Genomic DNA, 17696 nt, shown 5'->3' with positions numbered 1-17696 from the left:
AGGAGAAAAAGATATAAAAAGTATCTTTCACAATAGATAATTGAAAGTGATAGTTGTCGACATTTTCTCGAGTATTCACCAACAGGCCACTCTGATGATATACTCGACTCTATCTCGAGTTTCGGCTCTGCTGGCTGTACTGGCTGGCATGTTCAGAGATATGGGCATCGACTAGTATACCCTACACTGACATCTACTACTACTACTGGTGATATTTTGTCACCCTGATGTACAGCCGAGAAAAACTGCTCGGAATAGTAACATTATTCCCATGTCACGTACGATATTTTACTGCAGACACGTGAGAAATATATATATATATATATATAAATCCTTCGCCAGACAGAAATATAACCGGGTGAGGAAAAAGGGAAAACTTTAAAACAGTGACCCTGCGGGCTTCCCTCAAAACTTTCTGCTATTTCTGAGCTTCAGAAGCTTTACAATACTGTTATTAATATTTTTTGGGTGTAGGCTCTGTATCCTCATGCCTATTTCCAGTCGAATCAACAGAAATATTTGAATTCGTTTATAAATTGTCAACTGAATCATCTGTCAAAAATATTAGAGAAAAATATTATTTATGAAAATTTTGAAGCAAACTTATAATAAAACTAGCTGTTACCTGCCCGCTCCGCTGAGCACTTTATAGAATTGTAGTTTTAGATCAAGACTTGAAATTCAATTGGAGTATTATTTTGACTTACACAGGTTCCACATTCCATCGAATCGGAAGTAAAATTTATTGAAATCCGTATTGAGATGATCTCTACATGACAAATAAAAGATCTTTACCAAATTTGCAGTTTTTTGAAGTTATGTTTTAAAAATTAAGATTTTTTATTGTTAACACCCACCCCCGTGATCTTTATTAGAGGTGATTCGGTGTAAAATCCGTTCTTAGATCATTTTTGTATCACGTGTAGACGACTCTTATTAAATTTGGAGTCTATAGGAACTATAGCTTGGAAATTAAAAATTTTCATTGTTAATACCTACCCCCACAACCCTCTGTGAAGTGAGATATCGTTAAATTCATTGATAGATTATTTCTACATCTCTTACAGAAGATTCCTACCAAATTTGAAGTCGATAGGAGCTATAGTTTATAAACGGGAATTTTTCATTGTTAACGCCCCCGCAACCCCCCTTGTGGGTAGAATTTCGTAAAATCCGTTCTTAGCTGACCTCTACTCGGCGAAAGGAATATCCCTGCCAAATTTCAAGTCTCTAGGTCTTATAGTTCCAGAGATATCGTGATGAGTGACTATATCTATAGAAAGTCTCCTATATATAAATAGATTGGAGATACTAAAAAACTATTAACCATTTTTCGCCGATAATTTAATTCTTTTAAATTATTTTTATCTGTGAACATTTAACAGCTAGAGTACTTGAAAAAATTTTTAGGCTTGATTTTGAAATGTTCTATTTTATGTAACAAAAAGGTTAACAAAGTAAAAGAAGAATAAACGGATAAAAGTATCAGCCGTCCGGTAAGGCCTTTAGGTCTAATACTTGGACAGCTCGTTTTATGTTTTATACCCGGTTTATATACTTATTTATTTGTTACTCTACCGTGTGACAATAAAATAGTAGTTTACAATTGTCCCAGTGTAATAAAAGTTTTCGAATAAAAAAAATAAAATTTATAAAAGTGAAATAAAGTTAATTAGATTTTTAAAAGGGTTCTTGAAAAGTCAACATGCGATACATACTCTCAACAGTCGTTATTATTGCGAGTAGTTAAATAATTCGTTAATTATCCATACACATCAAACAACTTTCAAGAGTACGTGTACAACACTTTGGAATTCACATCTCAGCGCACAGTATGTGGATAAATATTCCCAAAAGTATTAGGTGTACAATAGTGAAAATTAAAAAGAAAAATTTATAAATATTTTCAAAGTTAAACTGTAGATCTCTTGAGTAATTGTTAAGTCAATCACTTAATGAATAAGTAATTAATACCTCTGTAGTTTTGTGAAAGCCATCGAAACTTTGATAGGAATAATATTCTTTAAGAGCCTTTTAATTTTTACTTCGGTTAATCTTACTCTGATATTTATAATGTGGTTTTAATAACATTCGTTACTATGCAATAATAAACAAAAAAAAAAGTAAAGTCGTTAATTATTGTACCGGAACACAAAGAAAAATTATGCAACAAAGTTTACTCGCGAATACTTGAATTCCGCAATAGTGAATAAACGACAAATTTACCTCAGGCTAAAGAAAATAAAAATCCAAGAGAAATTTTAATAGTAAAGTTAACAGGAAGTGAATTTCTTTACTTGCCAGAGTGTAGACATATATATATATATATATATATATATATATATATATATATATATATATATATATATACACCCACTGAAAATGCTAAAGGAATGCTCTAAATTAACGTCAATTGTATAACTTGCTTTCTTCTTTTAATTTACTCTCATTTATTATTTTAGTACTTGGCCCCTCGCTAAATTCTTAATATTTCATCCTTGGTGATTACAATAGTCGGTACTTATCTTTGTTTACTCAAAAAACAAATAAAACATGTACCAGCAGTAATTTATACAAATCATTTTATGGGATATAAATATAAATGGAGCCAGCATTTTTGATTCACATAAATAACTTGATGTCAAATCCTAAAATAAATAACGTTTGTAAATTTTAATTACAGATATGTATTGGCTCATAAGTATTATCATTTTAACCACCGCCACAACAGTATTTTCCTGCCGACAAAGTGAATTTCAATGCGGGAACGGAAGATGTATTACGCTCAATAAAATATGCAATGCCTTGGACGACTGCGGCGACGGGTCCGATGAGCAACGAGCATGCTCCCGTAAGTATATTATGTTATGCACTATTTTATACAATAAACTTCAGTTTAAATTATTTCTCAAATAGTTTGAATTAAACAAGTTTACTAATTAAATTATATTAAACATCGAGTTTTTAAAATATTAATTCTTTGATGTAAATTGTTAACTGTAAAGTAGAAAAGGTATGAGTTTAGTCAGACGCACTCATTAGCTGTGTTCAGATTGTTAACTCAAATCAAGTTAGCGAATTTTGAACAACAGTGAAATGTAACTGAATTCACTTAAAAAAAATAATATTTAATCGTAATCAGTATTCGGGTTGTTTTAAATAAAGGATAAAAATAAAAATAAAATAATATATACATAGTTCAAGATGCCATAAGGGCGTAAACCGGCAAAAGGTCCTGGTGAAAAGTGATAAGGGCGTATAAAAATTCGGTAATCGACGTAGTTTCGTCCGAAACGTACAGGATGCTAAAAAAAAATTTTATACGCCCTTATGGCTCCCTAGACCCACCTCGGATGCCATAAGGGCGTATAATAAAAATTCTGTTTTTTTTTTCTGTCCAAAAAAAAATTTTTTTGCATTTCTGCACATTTCATGAAAAAATAGGTCGGTTCCTAAAAAAAGTTTTTTTTTCGGGAATCAACGCATTTTTATATGAAACGTGCAGAAATGCAAAAAAAATTTTTTCTTTAAACTAAAATTTTTTGTTTGGACTTAGAAAAAATAATAGAATTCTTATTATACGCCCTTATGGCATCTGTAATGCGATATTTGAATAATTATAAAGTACCGAAGAGATCGAATAAATATATGATTAAAAAATGACCTAGAAATTAACAGACATCTGTCAGTTTTTTTTTTTTTTTTTGGATTTCTATAACAATTAAATTATTATAGAAAAATTTTAATAAAAAAATTCTACGGCTAAAAATTAAAAAAAATTATAAGTACAAATTTTTTTATAATATATTTGTAATAAAAATCAAAATAATTGTTAGATGTGCTGATTTCAGTTTTATGATTAAAAAATATAAAAAAAAGAAAAAAATTAGAATTTTTTCACATACTTCTGCCAGCAGTAATTTTGTAAAAAGGTATGTTAAAAAGAAGTGTATTACCCACATAGTACACACTGCAAGTGAAATATGTAGCCAACGTCAATAAGATCTACATAAAATGCCTCATACATACATATATACAGTCACGTGAGAGTATATAGCTGATCAAATTTTGTGCTGCGGTTTTATACACATTCACCGCACGTATAGCCATCATTCTAGCATTCTAAGACGTTCTAAGCCATTCGCCTTTATGTCACAAGTACACGGCCAGTTACCCGCTATTATTGCACTAGAAACTCACTAGACTTCTTCTTACAACTATTTTTTTTATTTTTCAGATTTAGTGTCACTGTGTTAAATGTTTACGGCCAATTAAAATATTTACTTTTTCATTTTTCATCGTTATCTAATTAAATATGAGAAAAACTTTGAGCCACTTAATTATTTTCCGAGGCTTCATTTCTGGTGAAATATGACATCATTTAATAATATAATAATATTATATACCAGAACGTAATTAACTTGAATAGTTAATTGATAATTGAAAAACAAATGGATATGACAGTTGATGAAATAAAAAGGAATTAAATTTTAAAAAAATAGAAGAAGGACAGAAAAATACAAAAGTAAAGAGCATGTGCAGCTTGGTTGCACTTGGTTGCGTCGCGCGAATCAGTGTGTATGTATATAGATATATAAATGGACATGTAAGTTTGCGGGCTGTGGGCAGACACAGCCAACTGGCCATACGCCAACCAACGGCCAACATTTAGGTCATATTCTCTATATCTATACTTTTATTCTCAATATATATTATATGTATGTATATATGTTACCATAGAGTGCATGGCCCGTCTACCCTCTCATACTACTCCCTTTACCCTGTACTTTGTCTGGCACGTCTTCGGCAGAGCTACACATTAGCTCAGCATCACATAATCAAGACCACCGTCTATATATTGTATATATATAAAAATATAATCATACAATTCTACAATTCTACAGTTACTCAGATAAAAAAACCAAGTATAATATTTGTTTGGCAATGTTATTCCTAAAATATTTATTTAATTTAAAATCATCCTCTGCCATATATTTATATTTATATTTTATTTTATTTAATCAGTTTTTTTTTTTTGTTAAAAAAGAGTTTAAAGTTATAAAAAAGTTTTACCGGAATTCATTGGTATTTCGACTTTGTACGAATAAGCTCTCACCGTATAACTATTACAGATTTCATTAAAGCTTTCGTTGAATTTGTGCAATCACAGCACTTTTTTATCATACTTTTTTTTTATACTTTATCGAGATACTCGTGGAAATAATGCACGTACGGATAGAAAACGAATGACCAGGCGCAAAAGCTACAGAAAAAAAAAGAAGAAAATAAAAAAAAATAAAGAACGGGGAGACTAGAGAAAAGATGAACCGTGCACCCTCGATGAGGTACACACGAGTAACCTGCTCGAAGGGTTGTCTCGCCGACCGCTTGAAATGAATACTATAGAAATTTTTTTTCTTTTTATTTTTTAAATCTTCACCACACCCTTCTCTGATGCACCGGGGCGCTATCGTGAGATATGCATGCGTAAAAAGCACGGGTTGCACAAGAGCTCCCACCTTCATACTAAATCCAACCTGCATTCAATAGTGTTCTACTAATGAACCAAATATTTAATTCTGTTCCTCTTTCACCATTAATTAAAATGTTACTTCTATAGAAATAAAAAAAAAGTGTCATCCGGTCTCAAATGAAAGGTAAGTTGTAAAAAAACATTACCAAATAATTCTTTTTATTTTTTTTATTCTTGTTATTTTAGAAAAAAAGAAATCACTGATGTTGCTTGTCTATAAAATTACCAAAATGATTGGTAGGAAAATATTTGATTCTAAAATCAAATACAAATTTTACGAAGAAAAATAATAGAAAAATGAACGAGCAAAGAAGAATAAAGTGCTTGTGCTTGGACACGAGTCATTCCCAAGTGGATAAAGTCACACATTCGTCAGGCGACACTTGTTTTATATTTAAAGGCCGTAGATTATTAATATACTTTAAATTACCTCTCATAGATAAGAGCCGTTTATGACTTTTAAATGGTATTATTATTTGACATACAGCCGAAACGGTTATAAAGGTAAATGTTTTTGCATATATATCCAGAATTTAAGTGGTAGAACCAAATCAACTGTCAGGCTCTTAATTGTCAGTGAAAATATTCCTGGCGTTTATAATTTGATATTCTAGCTGGGTATTATAAACTATTCAGTAAAAATATTCATACAAAGTGAACAACAATGTGTCACAACACGCTGGGTCTATTTTTGGTGTTAATAAAAAATAGCAATACCAAATGACAGAGGTGACTTTACAGCTGCTGGCATCAAAACAATTACTGTTTTAAATGCTCGGAATCGAAAGGTCGCCAATAATGTCACTGATACAATAAGCTACAATTTATACGAATGTTTGTGATGCCAATGTACGAATCATACAATAATAATAATAACAATAATGAGAATATTGTAGAAAAATCAATATTTAATGTATAATATTATAATATATAATATAATATAGAAGCAATTATTGGTCCTGAGTTGGCGCATCAATCAATTAGCTGTTTATGAAACCCTGCACCACAGTAGCCGAGTAGTTTTCCCCTCGGGGTTTTTATCGACAGATACGTTCGCATAATCGGATAGTGCGATTCCAGTCACCCTCTTCTCTACTCACTTTATCAAACTACACTATACTATTCAATTTCAGTAATTTCACACAAAGAACTATTTTTTTTTTTTTTTTTTTTTTTTTTTGTTGTAAAAATGGCTGCAAAGTACAATAATGTAAATTTCAAAATCTCAAGTTGATATCATAAATGCAATGAGTCATAAGACTTTCAAAATTAAAGCTTTTGAATTCTTTCAACATCTGGAGTTAGAAAATTCAACGTGCTGATAAATTATTGATTTTCACTGATACTAAAATTAATTTCATTACCAAACTGATTTTAAATTAAAATTATCTGTAAACTTAATTTTTTATAAAAATTGCTATTATAAAAACAATATTTCAGGATCTTTTAATTTTCAAAAATTTTTTCTTTTGTATTTCTTTTTCTCTGTATTATACTTATATTTCTCACTATTATACAAAGATGAAAAACTGTTTTATAATGTTACTTACGTGTACCATTACCATTATGTAATTTCTACAATTTGCTATTCGGCTTTTAGCCTTGGCATTTAAATAAATATAAATAAATAAAAATAAAAAATAAATTATAAAGAAAATAAAAGAGTTTAAGCCTTAGAAATGCTTTATCATTTACTTCCCTTGTCCTAAGCTCGTTTTCCCGGGATAACTCTCCTCTCAGTAGCTCTCTAAAGAAGAAAATTGTCATAAATGAAGACAAGACTTGATTATTATTATTATTATCATCATTATATTGGCATCAGATTATAGAATATAAAAAAAAAGAAGTAAAGAAAAATATCAATATATTAATGAATAATTCAATTGACACGCCGATGTTATGAATAAAATATCGCGATGGTGTAAACGGAGCAAATAGAAATAACAGAATAATACGATGGAGAAATGGACAAGCTACTGGTACATCACACTGGAAATGACGGGTATTGTAGGTTCGCGGTGGTATTCACTCGCCTAACAACCGTTCAGCATTCTCTCCCCTCTGGTGATGCCCATGTACGGTTGGGTACGATCACCAAACCTCTCTCCCCTAATCCTGGTTCGCTCTTTGACTGCGATGCGTAGTCGATTGTACATAGTTCTATAGACGAACCCTTTCTCCATTTCCTGTGATGTGGATGTTCATCCACACACACACGTCTACATGATCATTAATACGTATATACAAGGAAATAGTTAACCCTTGAATTCAATACAATCAACTCCACGTGGATTATTCCGTGCTTCACCAGCAACATACTCTCCAAACTAGCCGTATATATTCTTCTTCTCATTCCCACCCTTCTAACCATACAATAATAATAATAATAATAATAATAATAATAATAATAATAATAATAATAATAATAATAATAATAATAATAATAATAATAATAATAATAATAATAATAATAATAATAATAATAATAATAATAATAATAATAATAATAATAATAATAATAATAATAATAATAATAATAATAATAATAATAATAATAATAATAATAATAATAATAATAATAATAATAATAATAATAATAATAATAATAATAATAATAATAATAATAATAATAATAATAATAATAATAATAATAATAATAATAATAATTTTATAGATTGTACTTATTGGTGTAATAAATATAACAAATAGTGTGTGTGTATTATTAATTACAGCTTGCAATAAAACTTACTACGGCGATGTGGGGAAAACTTATTACCTCGAACTCCATCGACCCAAAGAGGACAAAGTACCTTACTTCTGCAAGCTGACATTCAACGCTCCCGGTGGTAACTTTGGAGATATTGTTCAGGTAATACCTCTCTGCATACATATAGAAATAGATATATACTTGTATCTAACTCTTCTCACCCTCGCATATAAAATACATTGAATGCCAAAAATGAATTGCTGGTGCACGGAGTAGGAATTTTTAATAACCTACTCACCGTAGCACAGTGTTACAAAAACTCACCTTTTTTTATTATAAAATACTAGCTGTTACCCGCCCGCTTTGCTGGGCGTTTACAGAATTGTATTTATACGCGTAATCCCTTTTGAAGTCAGAATTCGAGAAAAGCTATTTCTAGCTGAATTTAACATCATATGTGAATTTATTTTGTTATTAATACGCTGAAAAATATGTAACCTTGAAATTATTAAAATATTTTTAACCGAGAACACCATTTTAAACAAATAAATTTTCTTGAGTCAATAAAAAAAATTATTGCCTCAAGGATAATTTCTGGGCAACAATTGATATCGCGACATGTTAAATGCGTAAGAATTATGAGGTAGATGTGTAGGAGGAGGTGGGTAGATCAAAAGTATTTTCAAATTCAAGGTTTGCAGGAGCTAAAGCTCGGATATTAAAAATCTTAATTGTTAACACCTACCCCCGCAATCCATATTATAAGTAGGCTATCATAAAATCCGCTCTTATAGCATTCCTACATCACATACAAAAGATTCTTACCACATTTAAAACCTGTAGAAGCTATAGCTTGGAAATTAAAAATCTTAATTGTTAACACCCACCCCTGCAATCCATTTTGAGAGTAGATTGTTATAAAATTCGCTCTTACATCATTTTGAAATCACTTATAGAAGATTCCTACCAAATTTGAGAACGATGGGAGTTATAGCTTGAAAATTAAAAATTTTCATTGTTAATAGCCACCCCCACAACCCTTTATGGGGGTGAGATATCGTGAAATTTGTTCATAGATAATTTCAACATCTCTTACAAAAGATTCCTACCAAATTTGGAGTCGATAGGATTAATAGTTTAAAAACGGGAATTTTTCATTCTTAACGCCCCCGCAAACCCCTTTGGGGGAGAAATTTCTTAAAATTCGTTCTTAGCTGACCTCTACATGGTAAAAGTAATATTCCTACGAAATTTCAAGTCTCTAGGTCTTTTAGTTCCAGAGATATCGTGATGAGTCAATCTACCTATAGAACAGCTCCTATATTTTTCATTGTTAACGCTCCCGCAAGTTCCTTTGGGGATGGAATTTCTGAAAATTTGTTCTTAGCTGACCTCTACATGGTAAAAGTAATATCCCTACTAAATTTGAAGTCGATGGGAGTTATAGCTTGAAAATTAAAAATTTTCATTGTTAACAGCCACTCCCGCAACCTCTTATGGGGGTGAGGTATCGTAAAATTCGTTCATAGATTATTTTTACATCTCTTACAAAAGATTCCTACCAAATTTAGAGTCGATAGGAGCTATAGTTTGAAAATTAAAAATTTTCATTGTTAAAAGCCACCCCCGCAACCCTCTGGGGGGGGGGGGGTGAGATATCGTAAAATTCATTCATAGATTATTTCTACATCTCTTACAGGAGATTTCTACCAAATTTGGAGTCGATAGGACCTTTAGCTTGAAAATTAAAAATTTTCATTGTTAAAAGCCACCCCCGCAACCCCCCTTGTGGGTGGAATTCCGTAAAATCCGTTCTTAGCTGACCTCTACTCGGCGAAAGGAATATTCCTACCAAATTTCAAGTTTCTAGGTCTGATGGTTCCCGAGATATCGTGATGAGTGACTATATAGATACTCAGCTCGACAAACTGAGTCAGAAAAATATATTTCGTTCAAAAGTTTATATATGTATGTATTTATAAATATATATTTATACAATATAACGCGGCTTGTCAAACTCAACATGCTTTATCTATCTTTTGATGTTTTTACCACTTTAACTTCGTGTAATTTCTGAACTAGACAAGATATTGAAATTTGGTGCATTGCATCTTAAAGCTCTTTCATTAAGCTTCAATTTTCACTACTCAGAAATGGTAATAGCCTCAATATTACTCATTTTAAAGTTCTCTGAAAGAGAAGTTATTGAATAGGCTTTAGATTTCGATTATACATTTTCTAAAATTATAAATTTTATATTTTTTTGTCCATTTGATGTCGGTTTGATTTCTTCTTGCAAGTTGCTAAAGAAAACATGAAATCTACTTCCATTTCGGATGCCGAATGGCCTTTTTATTATTATTATTATTATTTTTAATAGATTTCATAAAAAATCTAACTATTGCAGCGATTCTTATGGCGCAACTTTTAAAAAATTTAGCCATTTTCTGACTCAGCTCGACAAACTGAGTCAGAAAATATCGTTCGTTCAAAAATTACACACTAAAAAAATTAAATAGCATTTATTATTATTATTTTTATTTTGATGCATTAATAGAGTGCGATGTTTGTTGTCAGCTAACTTTCGACAGTTTTACTCTTGGAAAATTCGTCTCTTTTACCGCGGAAGGATGTCCTGATGGATCACTGCAAATATCAGAGGCTCAGCGTCCCGACGTAGGCGGGTTGTGGTGTGGCACATCCTGGGGACCTGCAATTTACTACAGTGAAACTCCAATCGTCACCATTTCCCTCCGACTTTTTAGATTGAGTCAAGATCAAACGGGATTTAACTTTGACTTTCGTATGGCTTATAAGATGATCCGAAAATCCGACGCCGTAGTTCGATATGGAAATCCTTTCGTTGGTAATATCATTATTTTTATTATTACTTTCACTATAATATACTATATATTATTATTGAATAAGTCAATATTGAATATTTAAACCAAATAACTGTTAATTAAACAACAATAATAGGTATGACTCAAGTAACTCAAGCGACAACGACATTGGAGCAGATTTCAACAGAATATTCAAATACAACAACGTTAATATCCACATCGCCAGGAGGTGAAATTGTTGAATACGAAGAGCAATCCAGAGATAGTAAACCAGTTCTCGAACAACAATACCTCGGGGATCTAATTTCAGGTACATACTGCTCGCGGATATTTAGCGACTGCGACAAAAAAAAGTGTAGGCTGCAGTCACCAAATTTTCCCGGTCTCTATCCACGTAATCTCACCTGTTATTACGCTGTAAGTTCAGATTTTATCTCATACATACAGAAAAAAAAAATTTACTTTAATTAAGTAAATAATTTTGAAGAACTTCATTTTTTTGGTTTGAGTAGAAAAATTCTTAAACTTAGAAAATTTTCTTGATTTAATTAAATTTTTCAAAATTATTTTCTTGGTTCAAGAATTTTTCACTTGATTCAAGTTAATTTTTTTTTCTGTGCAGTAACAATAACAATAATAATAATATGTATTAATATTATTATTTTATAATAGGTAAGACAACATGAAATTCCACCAGGAAAACATGCTCTCATCACTGTTCGACAACCACGAGGACAACTAATTGCTGTTCGAGCTCGTCCAGCAAGCCAAGCTGAGCCCGCACCTCGAGAGCTTCGTCTCTGGCAAGACTGTGATGTTGTACAAGACTACGTGACTATTTACGATGGCTACACAACTCGTGATCCAGTAATCCTTAAATTCTGTGGCGGAGGAGAACCCGTCCCTGAGGCTACCAGTAGTGGCGCTGAAATTCTTGTCGAGTTTACCACTTCACCATACGGCACCTTTCTTCATCCCACTCCACCTCACTCATTACATGGATTTCAACTAGAAGTTCAAGTATATACTATTATTACTTCCGTACTGCTGTAAAACTACCTAGATTAATTAATTTAACTTATGATGATGATAATAATAACAATGACAGGTTAAATTTGTCGACGCGGACTCACCAACTTATGCCAAAAACAAACGATGTGAATTTTGGCTGCAAGGTAATACGGGAGGAGTTCTGAGTTCTCCGAGTCATACCTTACCCAGAAACACAACTTGTCTGTATCATTTGCGCGGAGACGGTCCAGTTACCCCGAGTCCAACACCACCGAGACCTCTTCCGAAATTTCCAGAGACTCGTCCCGGCACTGTGTGGAGAAAACCTCCACCCAAACCCCCTCAGCCGCAGTTCAGAGTTTGGCTTTCGATTCTCAAGTTTCATGTTGGAGCAAACCCGACAGTTGTCCCTTCACAGAACGCTGCCTCTGACGATGATTGCAATACCACTCTCTTTGTTTGGGATGGTGAAATGCTGCCCTTATCTGACTGCAACGATATATCTTGGTATTATTACAAGTCACAATTGTTATTATCAATATAATGTAATTATAATTACTGTCATTGTTTTATTTACCGATTAAATTTCAGTGAAAAAGAAAAGTTGAGATATATGGAGAGGACAGGAGATTCTATAACCCCAATAGGTGCACGACCACACAGCAATACATCTCTATTAGCAAGATACTGTAAAGATCGAGTCCCTAAAACATGCGACCACGCTATTTTACAAAATACCAGTCGACCCTGCTCACTTGTAGAGGGTTATATTTCTTCTGGCAACAGTCTTACCATCGAGATACGTATGATTGAGTCTACGGCTCTCAGGTAACTAAAAATTCAACAGATAATACATTTTCTTTACCCTTAAACCTTCTTTTAACCCCACAATTTCGCGATATAAATTCTCAGCTTAAATGTCCCCCATTAATTGCTGTGAATTTACGATAGCAGACCCATAAATAGAATATTAAATCCTTTTTTTTTTTATTTATTTCTTCTAGGCCCGTAAATTTTCGCGCACTTTATGAGTTTGTGGATCTTCATCACGACGGTGAACCATACGGCAATGGACCCTGTTCACGAGTATTTTACAGCAGAAATAGAGATCAGTATCCAGATCGGAAATTCCAAGCTCCGCGGAATATTTTTCTTTATGGTCGAGGGGGCACTCAAAATTTAAGGTAATAATAAAACAGTTTTGCGTTATTTATAACAGTAGAAATAGATTATTATCTATCTAAAAAAAAGACACTTTAAAACTCGATATTACAATAATAAGATTATTTGCATGACAAAGGAATTTTTATTGCTTTTTTTTTTTTTTTAAACATCTGAACAAATATTTATGAAAAATTACTCTCAACTGGTTTTAGTTGTGTGTATCGATTCGAGGGTGAACAGGATGAAGTCGTCAAACTACGATTCAATAAGCTCCTCAATGGGAATCGAACATGTCGTAGTGTGTCCAGTGTTGACTATAATCGTTTTCTCTGTATTGGCTCCAGCAATTTCTCACTCAAGGTAAATTTATTATTTTATTATTCCATTTCTTCTTTTTTTTTTTTTTTTTTTTTTATCATATTATTGCTTTGCAAATTGTCATGCGTATATTATTCAATAATTCTAATAAAAACAAGAATAGCAACAATATACGAGAAGAAAAAAAATATATAAATAAGAGTGCATGCTGAAAAGCAGGAGAAAAAAATTAAAAAAAGATCGATGTGCTAAGAACACACTACGATGATGCATATCTACTTTAACCTAGATGTGCAACGAGCTTTCGCGTAATATCCTGAACTGTCTGACACGAGCTATGTTTATATTATACAAGTTGCATGGTTGTAGGTGTATGTACGTGTATAAGCATATACTAGTCTCCATCAACACATTAACATCGTGTCTTTATTACTCACTGTACGAGTAGTAACTTGAATTTGTGATTAGAGTTAGTTCTTAACACCCTCCAGCACTATACTAAATTTAAGAAACGATCGATACCAATATATATATACGTACACAACTCTAATATGCTTGCTTGAGTCTTACTTGTTCTCTACTTTTCAGTTATGTGGCCGACAGATTGCTCTAAAATTTACATTACACATTTTATCAAGTTGAATTAATTATATATATTTTTATAATTACTATGTTGAAAAGGTGATGGAGCTACCTTGGTCGAATGCAGCCCCGATTCAAAGAGACTGCCTTTGTTCGAATCGATCTCTACCCATAAACATTAAATCATTGTCCCACGTTGTTGAAGTACATTTCACGATCCAATCAATGACTGCCCTCGACGACTATAACAATCTTTTCTTCGAAGGAGTATGGGACTTCGTCAGAGCTGTGCCGTGTCTTCAAAAGCGACGAGTTCGTGGTCCATCGGGAGAGATAAAATACGAGCTGCCGCTGACAAATGAAGATCAGGTTGGTGAATTATTTTTTTTTTCTCTAGTCGTATATCTGTAAAAGATTTTAATTTTTATGTGTATTTTATTTTAAGAAAAATTGCAAACACCATCCCTGGCTGATTGACCCAGGACCGGGACAGTATCTTTATTTAGAAACACATGGAGTTGTAATGAATAGTAATAGCAGCAGTAATAAATGCTTGACCAGTAATCGCATCATTGTACACACAGGCGGAAATGTAAATGTATCAGTATGTCCAAAACCAGAATCTGACTCAAGACACAAAGTGGTAAAAGTTTTCAGCAAAGGTTGGTCTGTCGAGCATAAAACAATGATGCTTGCACCGCGTTTTGATCCAATGAGAACAATTGCCGTTGAGTTTATTATGAATGAAGCTGACTCTTACACTGTTACGTGGCTTGAATTAACTAAAAGATGGTAAATAATAATAATTAATTGTGATGATAATTGTAAGATTATTAGAATAATACATCTAATTGTTTAATAGGCCGTCGTCAATAATGTCAATAGCAGAATCAGGGGAAAGTCTACCACGTGATTGTGAGCAACGGTGTCCAGAATTGAATGCCTGTATAAATACATCATTGTGGTGTGATGGGACTTCTCACTGTCCGTCTGGTTACGATGAAGCGCTCACTCATTGTTCAATGCTTCTGCGACTTCCTCCTCTGCATTTGGCTATCGGTGCCTCAATACTAGTTACAATAATTGGCACTACATGCATCATATTTTGGCGATGTATACGTCGAAAAGCCAACCGTTCAATTTCACAGCACCGGCTTAAAAGTATATCATCAGAGACAGCTATTATTGGAGATGGAAAGGAAGTTATCTGCTGACAAAGCGACAGTTCTGTACGTTACGTCGAAGTTGACCGCGTTACCACTGTGTGACGATCGTTACGATTGTCATCATCATCATCATCATCATCATCATCATCATCATCATCATCATCATCATCATCATCATCATCATCACCATCACCAGTGATGCCATCGGTATATCTATGGGTCGTTCATTGCTTCTTTGTGGGTCTTAAACGGTGGTACGGACATGATGCCTTGTTAACACACTATTTAATGTTGTTATGGCTACTTAGTGCCGTTAAAGTTATTATTATCATCCTTCACCCCCCGATTCTCAAAAGTGCCATTTGCAATAATAACTATTGTAAATTTTAAAAAATTTATGAACGAGCTATAATAATTATACCGAAAAACTCGATGTTACGTGCAGAGCTGTCTATTATTATTAATATAACTATTGCGATAATTTATTATTATAAATTACCGTGTATGAGAGATATATGTGTGTGTGTGTGCGTTCGTCCGTATAAAATCTCACAAATTATTGAGTTGTATTTTCTCAATAGAGACCCATTTTAATAATATATAAAATACAAATTATTATTATCAGGAAAAGGTGGTCGCATATACACTGAATCTTTTAAACGAGTGTGTTGATTCCACTGGGATTTTTAAAAAATGTATATCTGTTGGAGTAAACACTCTACTCGATGTGATTTTATTTTATTATTTTTTTCTTTTTTTATTATGTTTACTCTACTTCCCCGGGAATTCTCTCGATAACAATGACCACACGCTGCCAATACTTTATTGATCATACCAACAAGAATATAATTAATGTACAATATTTTCCCACAACTTGAAATATATATACATATATATTTCTTTTAAATTATTTAAACCCGAATGAAAAAACACTTGCGACCATTGAAATAATAATAATAAAACAATTAAGCGTAGTTTTTAATCACATTTTTTAACGAGGACAATAACTATATAAAAATGAAAATAAATATGTCTTGAATCGAGAGATTTGCGTGGAAAATTATATGAATATATTTGTAAAAATATATCGAGTTTAGTGTTTAAAGATTTGATGCATATAAGCAAGTTAATAATGATAATAATAATAATTAATAATTAAATAATATTTAAAAAAATATAAAGAAAATGTAGAAATTGGAAAAGAAATTAATGGATAATAATAATGTTATAATCATATACGTTCGATTGAGAATATGTCTATGAATAAATGGAATTAATGTATAAATGCGCACGAGTATACTGCCTGAGCAGTATGTACATAGAAATATAGTAGAAAATTACGTTATAAAACACGATATAAATTTAGAAAACTTATTTGGCATTATATTAATTTAATGTGTACCGACCAAATTCAAGATATAAATAGGTATAAGTGTGTTGCATTACTTTAAAAATATAAAAATGAAGAAAAATAATTTTTAGGCATTAAAAGCATGCAGGTATTGTTATAGAGAAAATCTTGTGCAAAAAAAATTCTGATTCAAAATTAATTTAAGATTGAAATTCATATTTTGACATAAATATAAATTAGTTTTGAGATCAATCCAAATTTGAAATTGATTTGTAAATAGAAATTAACACGCCTGTAAAAATTTTAATTCTGCTTTAGAATATTAATAAAGACTGGAAAATATTAAGGATAAATTTTATCTATAAAATATTCTTAAATCTTTATTAAAATTCCAAAGCAGGATCAAAATTTCTACCGGGGTGCTAATTTCTATTTACCAATTAATTTCAAATTTGGATTGATCTCAAAACTAATTCATATTTGTGTCAACACAGAAATAAAATTTACTTAAATCAAGTAAATAATTTTGAAGAATTTCATCGTCTTGGTTTGAGTTGAAAAATTCTTAAGCTAAGAAATTTCACTTGGTTTAAGTAAATTTTACTTGATTCATGAATTTTTTTCTTGGATCAAGTTAATTTTTTTTTCAGTGAATATATGAATTTCAATTTTAAATTCATTTTGAATCAGAATTTTTTTTTTGCACGGGATGTAACAAAGTCGTGAATGAAAAATTTTTAAGTCAAAATAATAATAATACGAACAATAAATAATAATAACAATAATATTGATATGCCATGTGAAATATGCATATATATATGTTATTTGGTTCGGAGCTGAGCTTCGAATTGTTAGGCCGAGATTGACGTCAGCATCGCGACGAGGGCACGCGGACAATCCAATCGATTTTACTTCACGAGTGTGGAAAAACTAATGGTACATGTTTTGTAATAGACAAATATAAATAATGTCTAATTTTAATTCCTCAATTTAGCAAGCATATTAAATAATTGTTGATCTC

At 31.7% G+C, this 17696-nt stretch overlaps 1 protein-coding gene and 1 long non-coding RNA gene across 3 annotated transcripts in view; both read left to right on the top strand.

The window, feature by feature from the left end:
• The window catches only part of LOC141529987 (uncharacterized), a 31183-nt gene extending 14249 nt beyond the window's left edge, over positions 1 to 16934 (top strand). For both annotated transcript variants that reach the window (XM_074246807.1, XM_074246808.1), the window contains exons 3-14: positions 2684 to 2851; positions 8266 to 8402; positions 10818 to 11106; positions 11220 to 11500; positions 11756 to 12103; positions 12192 to 12601; positions 12686 to 12922; positions 13099 to 13278; positions 13471 to 13618; positions 14258 to 14527; positions 14604 to 14950; positions 15021 to 16934. In XM_074246807.1, the coding sequence (XP_074102908.1) occupies positions 2684 to 2851; positions 8266 to 8402; positions 10818 to 11106; positions 11220 to 11500; positions 11756 to 12103; positions 12192 to 12601; positions 12686 to 12922; positions 13099 to 13278; positions 13471 to 13618; positions 14258 to 14527; positions 14604 to 14950; positions 15021 to 15372 (3167 nt within the window). In that variant the 3' untranslated portion in view covers positions 15373 to 16934. The remainder of the gene's footprint in view (positions 1 to 2683; positions 2852 to 8265; positions 8403 to 10817; positions 11107 to 11219; positions 11501 to 11755; positions 12104 to 12191; positions 12602 to 12685; positions 12923 to 13098; positions 13279 to 13470; positions 13619 to 14257; positions 14528 to 14603; positions 14951 to 15020) is intronic.
• On the top strand, positions 5179 to 6999 carry LOC141530000 (uncharacterized). Its single transcript, XR_012479690.1, has 3 exons — positions 5179 to 5657; positions 5720 to 6037; positions 6148 to 6999. It is a non-coding gene; the product is annotated as an uncharacterized LOC141530000 (long non-coding RNA).
• Positions 16935 to 17696: the final 762 nt, after the last annotated feature.

Source organism: Cotesia typhae, unplaced genomic scaffold (genome assembly GCF_013202065.1).
Source record: "Cotesia typhae breed Kobodo isofemale line unplaced genomic scaffold, CoteBio_Ctyphae contig_48, whole genome shotgun sequence".
NCBI lineage: Eukaryota > Metazoa > Arthropoda > Insecta > Hymenoptera > Braconidae > Cotesia > Cotesia typhae.
The sequence above is the reverse complement of the archived record's forward strand: the minus strand, read 5'-3'. Positions and strand labels throughout refer to the sequence as shown.